Source organism: Euprymna scolopes, chromosome 11 (assembly GCF_053919585.1).
Source record: "Euprymna scolopes isolate OS-2025 chromosome 11, ASM5391958v1, whole genome shotgun sequence".
Taxonomy (NCBI): domain Eukaryota; kingdom Metazoa; phylum Mollusca; class Cephalopoda; order Sepiida; family Sepiolidae; genus Euprymna; species Euprymna scolopes.
The window spans coordinates 29,578,671-29,598,346 of NC_136492.1; the positions used below are offsets into that span (position 1 = coordinate 29,578,671).

General features: G+C 35.0%; 1 protein-coding gene across 1 annotated transcript in view; it reads left to right on the forward strand.

The window, feature by feature from the left end:
• Window positions 1–12,695: 12,695 nt before the first annotated feature.
• LOC145287819 (SPRY domain-containing protein 7-like) overlaps window positions 12,696–19,676 on the forward strand; it is a 28,162-nt gene continuing 21,181 nt past the window's right edge. The window contains exon 1 of the mRNA XM_080135681.1: window positions 12,696–12,856. Within this exon, the coding sequence (XP_079991807.1) occupies window positions 12,706–12,856 (151 nt within the window). The 5' untranslated portion in view covers window positions 12,696–12,705. The remainder of the gene's footprint in view (window positions 12,857–19,676) is intronic.

Consider the following 19,676-nt stretch of genomic DNA (forward strand, 5'->3'; position numbering starts at 1 on the left):
AGTTTTTGAATATCATTCTTTCTGAAAAGCTGTTCTAAAATAGAATTGTTTGAAAACTGAATCATATTTTCCTATTAAAAATAATGTAAAAGACAAACTAATTTTCATTTATTAATCTTGTACCATGTTATTAGCAATATAATAATAAAAAAAAAAACACAAATAAACCTAGAACCCCATCCTCCTACGCAGACCTCTACAACCATGTCTCCTTCTCCAAGATCAGGGGTCTACGTTCCAACCTTCCAGAAGTTGAAACTCAGTTACAGGAGACGAAACTGGACATATTCTTTCTAAGCAAAACTGGAATAGGGCCGACCACCTCCCTAGATGAGTTCATAATTAAAGGATATTCTAACTTAACATCTAAATCTGACCTCCAACATCGCCATGGGCATGGAATATGTGCCTACATTAAACATGGCTTCCCGTGTGGCAGAGATATCTCCAGAGAAGACCGTAATTTACCTTATACGTGCTTCCGGGTTGCACTTGCTTACACCACTTCATTTATATTTGCCCTCTATCGCCTCCATAACAGCGGAGTTACTATCTTTAAGAGCATATCTGAGAAAATTGACCACATCCTGTCTGCTCATCCCTCGGTTAACATTCACATTTGTGGTGACTTCAGTGTCCATAACGTGGAATGGCTAACCCACTCAAATAAGACAGATGATGAGGGGAGGTTCTGTCATGATTTTGCCATTGCCTATGACCTCACTCAGATTGTTCGCGAGCCCAGCCGTGTGCCCGATACTACCGGTCAGTATGCAAGCCTTCTAGACCTTTTTCTCTCAACTTCCCCTGAGCTATATTCATGTTCCATTCTATCTCCTCTGGGATCCTCCAACCACTCCGTTGTATCAGATAAAAATGAAATGTAATAAGTCTTCAGACATACCTCTCCACCGTACTGTATACCGATACTCTATGGCTGACTGGGATAGCTTCCTGATCTACCTCTCCATTCCATGTTTAAAAAAGATGTGCCCTCTATAGTATCAGACCTGACCAAACGGTGTAATTGTAGGCATCCAAAAAATTTCAACAAAAACCTAACAGCCAGCCATGGTTCTCCCCAGAATGTGCTGCTGCTATCGCGCACAGAAATCACTTTTTCCATAGCTACCAACGTAATAGATGCACTGAGACTAAAGCTGCTTTCAGGACTGCCAACAACCACTGTAAAAGAGTAATAAAAAAAAATGCAAGAGAGCTATATGCTCAGTCCGTTAAATCCAAAGTAGCTGAGCAGCGGCTTGGTTCCCACCAGTTTTGGCAAATAAATAGGATCCTGAACAGAAGCGTGTGTTCTATCCCAACCATTATCAATGGACTAGAGGTCATCTCGTCAGCATCAGAGAAGGCCAAACTATTTGCCAAGAACTTTGCAGCAAATTCTACCCTATGCGACGAAGGCCATCAACTCCTCATATTTCCTCCACACAACACGCTATGCAACATACAAATATCTGTACATGAGCTCGCCAAGCTAATCAACAACCTTGATTCCAGTAAAGCAACTGGCTCTGACGGTATTCCAATTATAGTGTTAAAAAAGCTTCAACCAGAACTTGCCCCCATACTTACAAAATCATTTCTATCTGATAGGCTCATAAGAGTAGTGGTTAATGGGCAGAAATCAGAGGCCCGAAGTGTTAATGCTGGAGTTCCTCAAGGGTCCATCCTGAGCCCAACTCTCTTCCTGACCTACATCAATGATCTGCCAAAACACATACTTAAATCATTCATTGACATATATGCTGATGACACAACCATCTATAGCAACACATCAAATGCCGTAAATCTGATCTTGAGCGCATGGTACTGTGGGGGAAGAGGTAGCTGGTTACCTTTAATGCATCTAAAACCAACATCATCCCCATCTGGCATCAATTGAAATGGATGGCTCTCGTCTAGGGGAGGCCCCATGTTTTGATAAGCTTCTGGGTTTGACCTTTACTCATGATCTGAAATGGAACATGTACATCAAGTCTGTTGCCAAGGTTGCTGGGAAAATGGTGGGATCCTTCTACAACTCCAGAAGATATCTCACTAATGATGCAATTCTCTATCTATATAGAAGCCAAGTACGTCCAAGGATGGAGTACTGCTGCCACATCTGGGCTGGAGCTGCTAAAAACAGCCTATCCTGCCTTGACAGAGTACAAAATAGACTTTGTGGCTTAGTAGGGGATGCCCTTTTCTCTTCCCTGCAACCTCTCTCCCACAGAAGAGACGTTGCGAGCCTATCTTTGATTTATCGTTATTTCCATGGAAAGTGAGCTCCAATCTCTGGTCCCCCCTCGCCAATCTTTCATGAAAAACACCAGTCTAGCTGAAACCACTGTCAATAATTTTTATCCACTCTTTATCTATGCCTAAATCAAAACGTAGATTCCATGAACAAAGCTTCTTTCTTAGAACTGCATGCCTGTGGAACTCTCTGCCGCTTTTTCTGTTTTCCTCCTGACTTCAACTTGGATGTCTTCAAGTCCAACATAAACAAATTCCTGATGAACCGCCCCCTTAAGTAATGACACTTTATCAAATCTCCAATACTAACGAACAATATAAGACTACCCCATTAATTACTGTACACACAATAACCTTTATCCCCGAGTGGCTTCTGGACCTTGATAAGTGGTGACCTCCATGTGAAAAAAAACTAATAAATAATAATAACTTAATTAGCTTTGATTTATTTTTTAAACTTGCTTAGACTGGCCCCAAAAAACCTCAGGTGAAACATTTTTTTTTTTTTTTTTTTTTTTGGAATAATTCGAAATAATGTGTCTTGGAAATTGTACAACCTTTAAAACTATATGAACGAAAGAACATTTAGTTCAAAGTCCTTCATTGGAAAATTCTGTTGCGTGTAAGTCAATTAACATTTTGCAATTACTGTATTTGTTTGCTTACAAGACTTTGAGTCATAATATTATTGTAGGGATTATCTGTTGTTTACCATGAAAAACTCTTTTGGGGATTTAAAAATAAAACCGTACTTTATCGCATGACTCCTCAGCAGTGTTGATCAAAACACCACCGTCCTTGAAAAAACAAGAACAAAAAAACTTTCTGGGTATCGGTTCTAGTAATATTATTATATTATAAACTGATCCACCTGTGAAATAAACAGATTGGTTTAAAAACAGACTCAAATTAATTCTTACATATAAACTAGTTTTTGGATATTTAATAAGTTAATATACAAAATTATTAACCATAATTTATATTTTTACCTTCAATACTAACTATAATGTATGATATAAGGCCTTATTTTGTAATATATATGGTGAATGAATGACAGAAGTCTATATTCCAAAGTTCATGATGTTGACCATCTTATAATTTATTGCTTTAATTCAGTTGACATTTACAATTCTTGACAGTATGTTTCGTAGTACAAAATCAATCACTTAATTATTATATCAATCAGTGAATCTACTTTTCCCTTAACTCATGAGAAGAAATAGCAACAATCAATTCATCAAAAGGAAATAAAGTGCGTTTGGACATGATTTGACATTTGACAAGAATTGTAAATATCAGCTGAATTAAAGGAATAAATTATAAAATGATCAACATCGTGAACTTTGGAATATAGACTTTTGTCATTCATTCACTATATTGTTCTGCTTAAATAAGGATTGGTATATATTTTAAAGAAATAAAGTATATTTCCACAGAAATATATATATTCTTGGAATTTTTTATCAATTAAGACTATTTTCAGTGTATATTTTTACCATTTTACTACACATTTTTAATAATTTCTAAGAAAAACTCAGATCTGTATTAAAAAAAAAAAAAAAATGGAAATGCTGCACAAAAAGTAAGTGTTAATGTTTCACCAGTCAGTATCCTTTGGTTGCTGTCCATGGTTTTGGAATCAATTTTGTTAGAACACTGAGATATTTTCACTTTGAAATTTTGGTCCTTATTTATACTAACTATAATGTATAATATAAAGCCTTATACACTAAACTGAAATGTAGCAGTTTAAAATAAAATAATGGGAAAATTCATGGATAGCACTGAAAAATAGTGTACACTAAAAATTATGGAGAATAAACAAGTAGAATTTGAATAATAAATAAAATTAATTTACTATTTTTTTTACGTAGGAGTCCACTCGATAAGGGTTATTGAGTGTACAGTAGTCAATAGGATAATATCGTAGTAATCGTGGAAATTTGGTAAATTGGATTACTTAAGGGAACAGTTCATCAAGAATTTGTTAACGTTGGGCTTGAAAACTACCAAATTGTCAGCTGGGAAACAAGCAAACGGAATAGATATCCACAGGCATACACTTCTAAGAAAGAAGCTTCGTTTATGGAATCCACATTTAGATTGGAAGAATACACAATATAATTAAATCCTTAAGTAAGAGAACAATCCAAGTTGTCCTCGACAGCCGTACATCTAAATAATGATATAAATGCGGGAGTACCCCAGGGATCTATCCTTGGACCTTTATTGTTCCTGATATTCATAAATGACCTCACTGATAAAATTGTTTCAGAGATTGATATATTTGCTGATGACACCACCCTCTATAACGGGCATGAGGGGAAAACAAATGAACAGGTATCTAAGGAAATGGCAGAATCACTAGAGGATGACCTCCAATCTGTAATGGAATGGGGACAAAAATGGATGGTCACATTCAATGCTGCCAAGACTAAGCTTGTTTCCTTCAATAACTACAATAAACCTTTTCTATCACCAATAGCAATGGCTAAGAATACACTGCCTGGAAGTACTTCCTTTAAATTCATCGGCCTAATGTTTACAGGGAACATGAACTGGAATATATACATTGAGAGCATTGCCAAGGCTGCTGCAAAGAAGGTGGGCTCTCTCTACTGTACCAGAAAATTACTTACGCCTGAAAGTATCCTGTACCTCTATAAGGCCACCATTCGCCCATGTATGGAGTAATGTTGTCACATTTGGGCTGGTGCATCTGCTGCTTGTCTCTCACTCCTGGACAGAGTTCAAAAGAGAGTCCTGAACTGTCATCTAAGCTTCAGTCTCTGTCCCATCGACGAAATGTTGTATCCCTCTGCCTGTTCTACAAATACTTTAATGGTGGCTGCTCTGACGAACTCCAAGCACTTGTACCTCCTCGACATGACTACCCCCGACGGACCCGACAAGCAGCTAAGTCCCACCCCTTTAGAGTAGAGATCCCTAGGTGTAAGAAAGCTTTTTACTCCAATAGTTTCTTCCCCAGAACTGCATCTCCCTTCATAATGCCCCCACAAATTGTCCCCGATAGTAGCCCCTACTTCAAAGTGACACTTGCCTTGTTTGGGGTGAAGAGTGAATAAAAAAAAACTCAGATAAAGAGTGGAAGAAATCATTGAGAGTGGTTTCTACTAGACGAGTGTTTTTCATGATAGTTTGGCGAGGGGAGGGGCATAGTTTGGAGCTAAGATGAGCACTTACCATGAAATTAACGATAAAGCAGAGACAGGCTCACAACGCCTCTTCTGTGGGAGAGAGGTTGCAGGGAAGAGAAAAGGACCCCCCCCCACTAGGCTACAAAGTCTATTTTGAACTCGGTCAAAGCAGGATAAATCTTTCTAGCAGTTGTTGCCCAGATGTAGCGACAGTATTCCATCTTTAGATATACTTGACTTTTATATAGATAGAGAATTGCTTCAACAATGAGATATCTAATGGAGCGGTAGAACGATCCCACCATTTTTCACGTGATCTTGGCAACAGATTTGATGTACGTCTTCCATTTCAGATCAGGAGTAAAGGTCAATCCCAGAAGCTTGTCAAAACATGGAGCCTCCTCAAGATGAGAGCCATTCATTTCAATTGATGCCAGATGGGGATCAGAGCGTTGATGATGTAAAGATAGAAGCTTGGTTTTAGATGCATTAAAAGTAATTAGCCACCGCTTTCCCCATCGTACCATGTGCTCAAGATCAGAGGAGAGAGAATCAGTTACGGCCTTTGGTGTGTTGCCATAGATGATAGTGTTGTCAGCATAAATATCTACAAATGATCTAAGGATGTGTTTTGGGAGATCATTGATGAAGATCAGGAAGAGAGTTGGGCTCAGGATGGACCCTTGAGAGACTCTAGCATTAATACTGTGAGCTTCTGATTTCTGCCCATCAACCACTACTCTTATGAACCAATCAGAGAGAAATGAGTTAATAATTGAGCTATACCGCAGCTGGAAATCTTATGAAGTAGGCCTTTATGCTATACCCTATCAAAGGCCTTTGATATGTCAAGAGCAATTGCCCTAGAAATGAAGCCTTTGTCGAGAGATTCGCTAATCCTATGAGATAACCATAATCACATCTGCTGTAGATCTAGCAGAACGGAAACCGTATTGCATATCATTAAGAAGGCTATTTCTGCTGAGTTGGTTGACTACTTCTTTATTGAACACAGATTCCAGCAACTTACTCATGACTAGGGCTATGACAACAGCATATTTTTTCATTGTTTTGACTCTCTATTATATATCCAACGCAGTTAATCAACAGAGAACCACATCACTCTATATAAAAGCATATAAGAAATAAACGGATACACACTCGAGAGTCAAAACAATGAAAAGAATATGCTGTTGTCCTAGCCCTACTCATGATGCATAGGAGACTTATTGATGTGTACTGAGAGGGAGATGACCAATCACCTGAATTCTTAAATACAGGGCATACTAATGAGGTTTTCCAGAGTGTTGGGAAGCAATTCTCTTTAAGACAATGTTCTGTCTACACTGTATTTTCATATCGCAGGCATAGTATGCTTCTGCGATTGGTTGAATTTGAGGTCAATAGAAGTAAGTATATGGAAAATACAGGCTGGCCCACTTAAAAATAGCCCAATATATCTAATCTTTCTCTTAACAACCAACTGACACCACAAGACAAAATGAAATTCTTTTTTCAACAAGATGGCACTACATGCCACACGTCTCACAAATCACTGACATGAGTTTATGACATGTTTATGGAAGAGAGAACAATAATCAAAGGGTTATGGCCACCACGTTCCCCGGACTTGTCATCATGTGATTTTTATCTTTGGGGGACTTTAAAACAAAAAGTTTATGTAAATATTCCTTTCAATCTAAACCAACTAAAGGAGAACATTGTCAACGTTATCAGAAGAATCACCAGAGAAGATCTACAGGCCGTATCTGCAAACTTTGTTAAACGTTCCCAGAAATGCATAAATGTCAATAGGGAGCACTTCCAGCATCTTGTATTCTAACACTACAGGTAATTCAAGCAATAAAAGAATGTTCTTCCTCTCTACTACATTTTCTGGGTTACTTTTAAGTGGGCCACTCTGTATCTGTCCTTTTGCTTCCTATCAAATTAACATTATTATTAGAATCACCGTCAAGGATAATTATTACTCTATCTTTCAGTTTTCATGCTAAGGAATTGTACAGTAAATTGCGACCATATGCAAATTGGAAATAAAGCATTCTTCATCATTTCTGGACCCGTGCTACCATTAGATATATATTTAAAAAAAAATTTTTTAGTTTAGATAATGTATATTTTATTGAGATAAATTACTAATTAGATATCAAACATAAGTAAGTTAAATACATAAAAAATTGATTAAATATTAACGACAACCATCAGCCATTATGACAAGTAGTTTCTGCTAGAAATATTTTGATATCAAATCCAAGAATACATCTGTCTGCAAATTATGTCAAGCCATCATATCAAGGAATGGCAAGTCAACAAAATTCATCTCTTGATGAAATTATCAGCATTTCTTTGACTACAGACATTTGAACAGTGACAACAGATAATGCTCCCTTTTTGAGTTTGACAGGTTGTTGGCTTTTAAATGACTTTGAACAGTGCAGAGCTGTGCTTAGAGTTGTTCTATTCCATGGTGCACACATAGGTGCAAGAATAAGTGAAGAATTTCACTATGTTCTGGATGGGTATAAAATCTCCAATAAAGTTTTCTTAGTCTTGCAGTATTCAGGCGCAAATATGGTTGCGAGTGTCAGGGAATGTGGTTTAGAATCATTATCATACTTCATACATACATTGCAACTCTAGATAAACGACTCACTATTTTCCCAGCAGGCTGTGAAGACAATAATTGCAACTAATAAAAATAGTCTCTCACTTTAATTGCCTCTCTGTTATCAATTAGCTAATTAACTGAAATACAGGATCAGCTTAATTTGGAAAAACATAAACTCATTCAACATGTGACCGCAAGGTGGAATTCAGCATATTATTTGCTGAAAATGAATTTAGAACAACAAAAAGCTCTTGTAATAGATGCTGCTAAAAATAAGGTTCCTACCTTAACAACTTATCAATAGGGACATGTTCAAATCCTTATGATTCTAGCTCTGAGGTTATTTCTGTCAAAAGCTGTCCAATCTAATTCAGATATTTCTGACTTTAGTGGAATCTTTCTTACTACGGTTGAACAATTTAGTAAATCAATGGAAACAAGATTCTCATCCGATCTAAATGATAAAAACTTGTGTGTGTTTACTTTCTTAGATTTAAGATAAAAATTAAAAAAACAAAAACGACATCATCAAGAATTGGATTCTTCTACTTTCGATTGATGTCAATGAAGTAGAATCAGAACGCACCTTTTCAAGTTCTGCTGAGGGCGAAGAAGATCAAAGTAAAAGTAAACCTGTTTGATGAATTATCTTCAGTAACAAATCAAAACTTAGGACAGGTAGAGGCTGAGTTCAACCTCGAAATCGCAACTGCAAGTTAGAAGAATAATCTAAACTAAAAAGGAGTAAATCCCTTATTCATTGCACAAAAGAACTTGATCATTATGCAGCTTTACCACTGCTCGCAAAAAGTGATGATCTATTTTAGTGTTGGAAAAAGACATAGGAAACATTGCCACTGTTGAGTAAACTGGTTTCAAAATATTTAAGCACACCAATTTCAGATTTGGAGAGTAAGAGGTTCTTTAGTACAGGTGGTAATGTGTATGAACTTATGAGGAACAAGCTGTGCCATGAGAATAGAGAAACTCTAATGTTTCTACATGACAACTGAAAAGTATTCAACTTTAAATACTATGAAATTAGACTGTGATGAGACTATGAAACCAGAGGAGGCAGGCAGCAAGAACAGAAGAGGATGTAGAGCAGCAGCCTGTGCTGAGCAGAGGCAGCCACCACAGTATACTCCAGTGGAAGCAGAATTTCAGCATATACTTATTCACTTGAGAATTGAAGTTTGTACTTTATAGTTTGTAAGTTCATTTAATAAAGAAAAAAACAAAAAAACAAAAAACAAAAACAAAACAAAAACAAACAAACAAACAAAAAAAAAAAAAAGAAAAAAAAAAAGAAAAACTCTATAATAGCTGCCAGACAATAAACGTTAAGTTAAATTCGTAGTTACCGTGTTAATCTGTCAAAGCTATCTGATGAGTCACTTGACGTTGATGAAATGGTTTAAATTTAATAGGAAAAAGAAACGTGATTAATCGGCAAAGTGGCCGATTAATCACGTTATCAATTAATCGATGTGTCCCTAGTTTCACAACAGCAATATTAGATAAAAATTTAAAAATTACTTTTTTGCATTACATATTTAGTGATCAGTAGAAATAGTTTCTGTAGAGAGAGAATTTATAGGCAGAATTCAGCCTATGAACTCTGTTTGAGATTCCTGTTTTAAGTGATTAAAGAGAAAGTAATTTCCTAGTTTCAAGTTTAAAGGTCAAATATCATGGTTTAGTTTGTGCTCCCAAATCGAAAACAGTCATGTTTATATGTACATCCGTTGTATGAAATTAACATTAAGTAGGTAGCAGTCCATTTTTAGCAATAATAAACGTTCTCATTTCACACTTATTTAACTTGCGTACGTGATTTAATTTCAAAGAAAAAATGTTCTTATCAATTGAGATTCATTCAGAGTCAACACTGATTATGGTTGATTTTCAACTACGGTATGCCCCCCCCTCCCCCCAAAAAAACCCATTGTGCTAATAAATAAAAATGTATCACACAAGGGGCTTTATTGCTGAGTGCATAAAAAAAACAATGAAATATAAAATATGGTTGAATCAGCATTTAATAAGGGCAAATAACTCAGTCATATTTAAAATTATTTTCCTTGACTGATAATTCTATGCTCATAACCTAACACGGGTGTGATGCCTTTTTTTTTTCTTTTTTCATTTTTTCTTAAGATAAGGGTTAACGGGGTGAGGCATAATGGAACCAAAAGTCTGTGAGATAGTTTGATTTTGCTCTACATCTAGGATGATGAGCATGCCTATATGTACTGGCTTTCTTTATTCTGTGAATGACGTCAACTGTAGCATCTTTCTCAATCACAGTCGAATGCTGGCTGGTTGGTTACCTGCTTAGTGGTAATCTAGTGTCACTTGTCACACTCTTAAAGGCCAAGATATTTTAATACTCGTCACTGCTGTCTAAATATCTGGGATTAATCTCTGGTGATTTTGTACGTGTTGGCCATTTAGTGGGAGCCAGCAAACTTGGATGACACAAAATATCATTCATAACCATTGTTTTTTGTCAGGTTACTGTGAAAGTAAACTATATCCCCAGCATCCACTTGGACGATGTGAGTGGTTGGTATTCTTAAAGCACTCACTGTACACATGGTTGGCATTGTGTTTACAATGCTTCGTTTTTTGTTTTGTTAATCCATATCATCAAAGTAGGTATGTTTATTGGTAGAGTAGTTCTGATGATACAAGATTTTTTGGGGGACAATCAAAATGATCCAACCCTAGTGTGCAGCTTACAGCAACTCACAGAGAGTTAGACTATAAAGACTAATGAACCAACTGGATCCACACCTTAAGAAGCTCTCGATTTTTGTCTTGAATAGCTTTTTCAGTGACAAGTTTGCTTCTGTTGTTTTTGAGCAACCTATCTCGGTTGATAATTGGAAGTGATCAGGAACTTATCGCTTTTGAAGGATTTGAAGCTGGGGTAAAGTCTATCCTAAGGACCATGGGTGGATTATTGATGCCTTTAGAATGGCATCTTGCAATGTGTACTGACATACCTAGCTGCTATCAATGGAAGTTATCATTATATATATAGAGTCAGCCCATTCGGTTACAAAAGAGAGAAAAACTTTAGCGTTCTTGAAACTCCATGATGTGAAAATACAATAGATTTGCTGTATTCAAGGAAGTTCTTTGCTGAACCAGTCAATGTGTCTTTATTCATGAGAGGCCTCTGCCTGATGGGTTGATGTGTCGTTATTCTTGGCGAGAGAACAGAGAGAAAGAAAACAAAACAAAACGAAAGAAATTCTTTGCTCAACCGGTCAATATGTCGTTATTCATAAGAGATCTCCGCTTGATAGGTTGATGTGTTGTTATTCTTGATGTTCGAGAGAACAGAGAGAAAGAATACAAACCAAAATGAAAACAATGTTCGGTGAATCCTGTCAGCAGTGATAATTGTAAAATGAATGACATGAACCATTATTCTGACTTTTCAAACATATATATTTAAAAACAATGTCACAGTTCAGGTCGGTAAAACAAATCAACGATAGATAACAAGAAAAATGTTAACAAAGAAAAAAACAAAAAACAAAATGAATGTACCAGCGTTTTTGTTCAACAAACTTAATGATGGATGACATTATTTTTCTTTCTCATTATTTTCAACGTTTGCTATTCATATCTTGATCTATAGTAGTTGTCACTTTTGGAATACGTTAATAAAAAATTGAATTTTAGATTAACATTTTCTTTTTCTATTTTTTGCGATCTTCTGGGGTTTATATCAGCCAGATCGATGTATTCAATCTTTTTAATGTTCTTTTAAAATGTTGGGGAAATATCTTTGCTGCTTCGAGTTAGTTAGGATGACAGTTCTTGTTCTGAGGTTTTGAGTTGCTATTGTTCAGAGAGGTTTCACAAATCTTCAAATATTCTTTTATCTGTACATCTTTGGTAGAAACTGATTTGCTTATGCTGAACTAAACTCTCCCTGTTGCATTGTCTGACTTGAGCCCATCTCTTGAACTGACGAAAAAACGGCTGTGCAGTGCAATTTATACTAAGATTAGTGGCTTATTGGTATGTCCTCCTTAAAGACCAACCTGCAGTTTTTGTGTTTATATACAATGCACTGGAATTCTTTGAAAGAAACTGTTAGTTGGAGATTTTGTCCAATCAAAAGTCGACACTTTGGCCATTATTGAAATGTCTTTTTCCATGTTGACTACAGTATGTTGCTAGACCTGTGTAGTTCTAGGAGGTTCAATTTCTCAAGCTTTACCTTCTACTCTTGAGAAGTGGTTAGTTTATTGCTAATCACCTTAGGCGCCCCACTGAAAAATACTGACGTGGTTGCCCATATTTTTTTTGTAGGCTAAAGTGCTTTTTCTCTAGGGCTTCTCTTTCTCTAGCACTTCCATCACAGTTTTAACTCTTGTGTTACATCATCCTATCGTGGGAGGGATATTATGCTTCTTCCAACAGTTCGCACTTACTTCAACCGAAACATTATAAATATAAGAACCAAAACAAAAATAGTAATACAAATAATAAAAATTATCAATCTTAAGCTTTAAAAAAATTGGAAACAATTCGGAAATATTTTACTTATTTTATTATGTTTAATGAATTTTAAGAAAGTGAAAGTTTTATTCGTGTGACGCCCTCGGGCCTAATAAATGCCGTCTGCAGTTAAGTATGATATTTATTGGTTCTCATCGTCTGGCCATCGACAGTATGGCTGCCTGTTTTTGTTGTTTACGCTGTTGCGCCCTCGGAAGTGGTTTTAGTTCAGGACATGTCCCCCTCAAAGACCAACCAGCAGTCAAACTTGACACTACACATATGGGTAAGTAGGCAACCAGAAAATTAAGGGCCAGATACAGCTACATTATTTAAAAAACAAAGTATTTGTGGTTTAACACTTTCCTTTTTTTCAGTTAATTTTTTACAAACTTACATGTGATGTGGAAATAGATTCTTAAGAATTTTTCTTATTAAATTATAAATTTTCAGCCAAACAGCGAGGAAAATAAGTTTTTAAAATTGTTAACGAGCTAATTTATTCCTATATAGTTTTCATTATTTCCTAACTTTACCGATAATCAATGGATTTATTTTTATTTATATAATCAACCAACCAGCTGTCAAATCTAGTAATAAATAAAAATGATGCCGTCAAAATTATTTAACAAAACAAAACAAAAGGCACCACCAGAAGTCACATGAAGATATGTTTTATTTCTATATTATTTATTCAGTTTAATATAAATATTTACTTTTTTAACTTCGATGTGTAAATGGATTAGTACCCCCTCCCCCAACTATTCATATTTATTCGATAAAATCCAGTAACGAATTACGACTAAATACCGAGAGGTGACCACAAAAAATTAGGTAAAACTATACAAACACCGTGACAGCGAATTAACCCTACCCCTAACCCTAACCCTAACCCTAAACCTAACCCTAACCCTAAACCCTAACCCTAACCCTAATCCTAACCCTAACCCTGTCACGGTGTTTGTATAATAATACCAAAAATTAAATGGTACTTTTTTTTTTTTTTTTTTAATATATATAGAACACCCATCTCCCCATCTCAAACCATTTTTAGTACTTATGCAGAATACGAACCGTGCTGAAATAATAATGTTATTACTTAAAAACACCATTCTTAACATGGGAAGTTAAGCGAGGCTTTTTAAAACTGTTCTGTATTTTCACCAAACAATTTAATAACCAAAAAATACTGTAAAAAAAAAAAAAAAAAAAAAAAAAAAAGTTTAACTTGAAAATCTGCTCTAAAAATAGCACAATTCGTATTCTCCATAAGTATCCACTCTTTTTTTTTTTTCTTTGAGTTAAGATTAAGGTTAGGTGTATTTAAAAATATGGAGACGGGAGTGGTTCTATAGAATTCTACAAAAATATCTAAGTCTGAAGCACATTTTATTCCCGCTTCTAACCGCCAGTGTCCGACACTAATATCAAAGATGTCTCACATGACAAATTGATAAATCAATCACAAGAATTTGAAAATAAACAGAATTATCGGTGCTTGTTGAGATAGTCTTTTTAAACATGTCGTTTAATTGTCATGTCGAAGATATATTCAAATATTATGAAAATTCATCAAGTAGGATAATTGCTATTGTGTTTTTAAGTAATCGCCATAGACAACACATATTGCACGCCATTAACAAGCAATCTAAAATATGCGTTTCAGGTTATGTCCCCTGTTTGTGAACTTTTTATTGTTTATAACATCCGTAAATTTTCAGATTAGCTCCACCTCCACCATTTTCTTTTAAATGACGATTTTTAAAGGTTTTAAACTATGCTGAATACGAAAATCGTATTGAAATTTTACAGAAATAATTAGTTATCGAGATATAAAAAGTTGTATTATGCATTGTATTCTTTCGCAGCCATCTTTTTTACGCGCGTGCACCTGCAGTACCTGCACCATAAACAAATCTACTCATCTATGACTGACACTGCACGCGCGTATAAAAGATGGCCGCCAAAGAATACAATGCATAATACAACTTTTTATATCTCGATAACTACTTATTTCTACAAAATTTCAATGCGAGTTTCGTATTCAGCATAGTCAAAAACCTATATGAGTTGTCATTTAAAAGAAAATTGTGGAGGTGGACCTAATCTAAAAAATACCATAACATCTAAGAAAAATGCAATTTTAACCAATTTTCCGTAAAAATGACTTTTAACTGTAAATAACTTTCTACTTGATGATTTTCGTAATTTTTTAGTATTTTACTATTTTCGACATGACAAATAAGTACATAATATTGTTTTTGGTGCTTAAAATAATATATTTTTAACAAATCGATCCGTCGACTCTATCTTACAAAGCAACGAATTATCTGCCTTCAGTAATAAAAAAAAAAACAAAAAAAAAAAAACAGTCTCTGAATATTAACTGGCTTCATTATTTGGGTTTGTTTTACAATCCACAGAGGTACGAAAAAATGGTCAAAAAACAAATGTATGAGGTGCCTTCAATAAGTTTCCAGACTTTTTTTATACAGTCATTTAAAATTGTTGTAGACTCTTGAAAATTCAGTATGTTATTGCTATACATCTTATGAGGTGACTGTCCAATTTTTATGGTTTCAGGTTCAAATGAACAGCTACAGCAGGAATTGGAATACACCCTACTAAAGCCTGATTGTCAAAGCTAGTGAATTTGAAAAGTGCAATCTGGGCGTGAGGACACGTTAGAAGAATGATATACAATAAGATTCTGTTTTAAACTTGGAAAAAATGCCACAGAAACATATGACGTGCTTCAGACTATTTTTGGACCATCTTGCATGAATTGAGCATCAGTCTTTGAATGGCATAAGAGATTCAAGAATGACAGGAAGTCTGTGAGGGATGATGAAAAGTGTGGGAGCAGTAAGAAAGTCAGAACACCAGGGTTAATTGGTCAAATAAAGAATTTTATGGATAAGGACCATCGTGTGTCTATAGAGACAATAAGTGCACGGTTTGATGTCAGTGTGGGAACAGTACTTCGCGAGGAACTGAAAATGCGGAAGATTTGTGAGAAGTTTGGACTATGCACCAGTCCACAATTCTATCCTTGTAACAGATTATTTAGTACTCATGCACTTATTGATCAGTGCTGAAATAATAACGTTGTTATTTAAAAAGCCATTCTTAACATGGGGAGGGGAGGGTGTTTTGTGCCTACTCTGTACTTTAATCTTACAATTGAATAAAAAAACATATCATAAAACTTTAATTAAACTTGGAAATACGATTTAAAAAATAGCGCGTATCAGTAAGTGCATTAGCACCGACTATTTGACCAAGATGGGCATTCACCCACCCTATAGTTCAGACCTTGCTCCCTGTGACTTGGTTATTCCCTAAGTTCAAAGAAAACCTTAGAGGCTGTCGTTATGAGACAATTGAGATGAAAGAGGCTGTGACGAGGGTCATTGACAAGTTCACACAAGAGGATTTCCATCCGGCCTTCTAGAAGTTGTTGGAACGATATAACAAGTGCATTGCAGCCAGAGGAGATTACTTCAAAGGGAACTAGACTTTCATGTGTACTATCAATAAATGTGTCCATATAAACAAAGTCGGGAAACTTATTGAAGGCACCTCATATAACAAATGTTATCAAAGGAAAGATAAGTTACTCTTCTACCTATCTGGAAAAGTTTGTAGTAGTTGTGCTCACTTTAAAACGTTTATTTAGTTCCAAAAATATATAGTGTCAAGCGTTAGTTGAGAACAAGAAAAATGGCCATGAATTGAAACCTAAATATTAAGTTTTGATAATGACTTAAGAATAAAAAATTAAACAAAATATATATGTTACCATGACATATATTGGATGGGTTTCTAACAGTATTTTGTATAATTTGTTATTCTTAAGCCATTGTCAAAACTTTAAATATTTAGGTGTCAACTTGTGACCATTTTTCTTTTTCTCACTGAACGCTAAACACTATATTTTTTTGAACCAGATAAACGTTTTAAAGTGAGTAAAACTACTAAAAATTCTTCCAGATAGGTAGAAGAGTAACTTATCTTTTTTTGATAACATTTATTTGTTATACATTTGTTTTTTGACCACCTTTTCGTACCTCTGTGGATTCTAAAACAAACCTCAATATTTTTTTCTTTTCAATTCATTTTTATTTTTCCAAATATAATTAAAATTAAATTGTAATATATGTTCTGATACTATATTTACTGTTTTCTCTTCTTGGTTAGCGAAGGAGAAACTTTTTTAGATTGTGGCATTTTTTATTTTTCTTCTAATCTGGAGTGTCCTTTTTGAGGAGATGGATTTTTCTTCACGTTAAAAATCGATATTGTGTCTAACTCTGCCCTCTTGGCGAGGCAACTAAATAGGAACAACCTGTAAATGGTAAAAGTGCAGAATAGTTAACAGCCGAGAAATCGTAAACAAAACAACAAACAACAACAACAGATACTAATTTAATCTGGGATAATTCTGACTCCCCAAAAGAGGGACTGGATTAAGATAAAAAATTGTCTCAGTTTAGAAGGATTTCTTCACTGACTTAAAATAGAAAAGATGAAGTTTAGTATCAAGGCAGATACGTTTTGATGTGAATTGTTGTATCCTTTCTATCTTTGACTTTCTTTTGTATGTCATATAATCCACTGTATTAATAAGTAATATCATACAAAATCCAGTGTGTGTATGTGTTTCTAGTCTACACGTAACTTTATATTCATTGAATTATAGTTTATTTAATTGAATACAGAAATTTTCTATTTTCTTTATCAAAACTGGCAAGAATAGCTTGCATTGCCCTGTAATGAATGGGAAACTCTGAGTTCGCATGCACCTAGCACTGAACCCCATGTTCAAAATTTATCCCTCATTCCGTGAAATTGTCTGTATATTCTGGTAATTTCTTTCCAAAAGTAAATTTTACGATCATATTCAGTTTAACGCTTGTTTTATATGCTGGCTTTTAGAAATTGACTTCCAAACTAGTTAGATCTTTATATATCCTTCTTTCTCTTAAGTCGATTCTAAGATCACTTGGTTCCATGTTTTCTTTTGCTTTTTCCTGCCAAGTGACGCTGCTACTTCAACGGTTCTACATAATCCAAGAACTCTCATCCATTCAGCCAACACGATTGTACTAATGAATGCACGTTATGCATGTGTCTCTCTATATTGTACAAATTTATTCTTCCTCTGAGCTCATCAGATCTTAGCCTGTCATTAAAACCTGCATACACATTCATCATATCATTTTCATGTCATTTCTATCCATGCAGCACATGTCCTCAACCCTCATTGACCCAGTTTCACTTCTATACATCATCACACTTCATACTCATAACTGATACACCCTACACTTAGTTAAGTCTCTGCTGGTTAATAATAGCAAAAATAAATAATAGATCAGAATACCATATAAACTATGTGTATATATATGCGTGTTTATATGGCATAATCATATTGACTCTATGGTTCTCATCATATCACTGAAGTTAAGCAGCATTGAACCTGGCTAGTATCAAATGGGTGACCATTTGGGAATTCTAGGCGCAATGTTGAGCCTAACTAGTACCAGATGGGAATTCTAGGCGATGTATGTGCTCTCCACATATCTTGGAATTGTTTCCAGTCGTCCAGCACCTCCACTTGCCACTGGTATTTAACAATGCCGACTCTGGAGAGGTGTGGTTGAAGATTGCACAACTCTTGCCTCACAATTACACATGCATGTACCCTTACAGGGGTATCCATTGTCTCTTGAGACTGAACGGAGACATCAGTCAAATCTGTGTGTGTGTATATATATATATATATATATATATATATATATATATATATCGTGTGTGTGTGGAAATATGTTTATTTAATTATATTTCACCTTTTATTTATGCCAATCCTTTAATTTATGAAGCTCGATGTAAGTATATATATATATATATATATATATATGAAAGTCTGTCTGTCTGTCTGTGTACATTTCCCTACACAATAACTGTCAATTTTCACTTTACAGGGTATGGAGATTTGGGAAAATCTTTGTAATCCGTTTTCGGCCAGAAATTTAGCTGTTAAGGGGTCAAAGTTCAACGATTTGACCTTTGAGAACTCTACCAAAGCCCTCCGCCAATTTTAGGTATAAACAATTGAAATTTTAGATATAGGTTCCTTGGACATGGATCTAACTTAATAACTTCATTTGAGCCCAAAACAATAAATGCTAAGGGATCATAATAGGGGTCAAAGTTTAAAAAATTTGACCTCTGTGGTCTCTACCAAATTACTTGGACAATTTCTGGTCTAAACATTTGAAATTTTACATAAAGATAGGGCAAGCTTTTTAATCGGTTTGGGTCGAAAATTTAAGCTACCAATATATATATACCAATATATGTATGTATATTTGCATGTCTGTCTAAAACTTTCGATAGAGGTGACGGATTTTCACAAGATCAGTATCGTTTTGAAGCTTGACCCTTCAGATGACAAATACCAAGAAATTGGCTAAAAACATTAATTTCTTCAGCCTCAACTGGGCACTTTTCTACAGGGAGGGGTCACTTTTTTCGCCGATATTTTCGAAAGTCATCCCCTCTTTTTGATTGTCTCGCCTTAATTTAAACCTACATCACTTCCGGTTTGGCGGTGGTCGTAACAGCAAAGACGTCATGTTTTTTCCCCGTTCTTTTCCTCCTTTGCGATATGGGTTTGAGCCTGCCTTCCTACTACCACTTTTTTTTTTTTTTGCTTAACACACACCTCCAAGCACTCAGGTAATGCCGGGCACCCATGCTAGTGTATATATATTATTACTTAATATTGAATTAGCTCTAGGACATTTAACTATCGAGCTTATTATATATCTAAATTACAACGAGCACTTTCTATTTCCTGTATTTTAATTAAACTAGTAATTTCACTGTTACATTAAAATACACTCAGCTCTTTAGACTATTGTTCTAATCTCCTTTAAATTATATATATATATATATATATATATATATATATATATATATATATATATATATATAGAGAGAGAGAGGTAGTAATATATATTGATAAGTAGTTACACTACATATTTAAAACAAGAATAAATTTAAGGTTCCTAAATTGATATTAGAATTGTCTGTAAAAACCT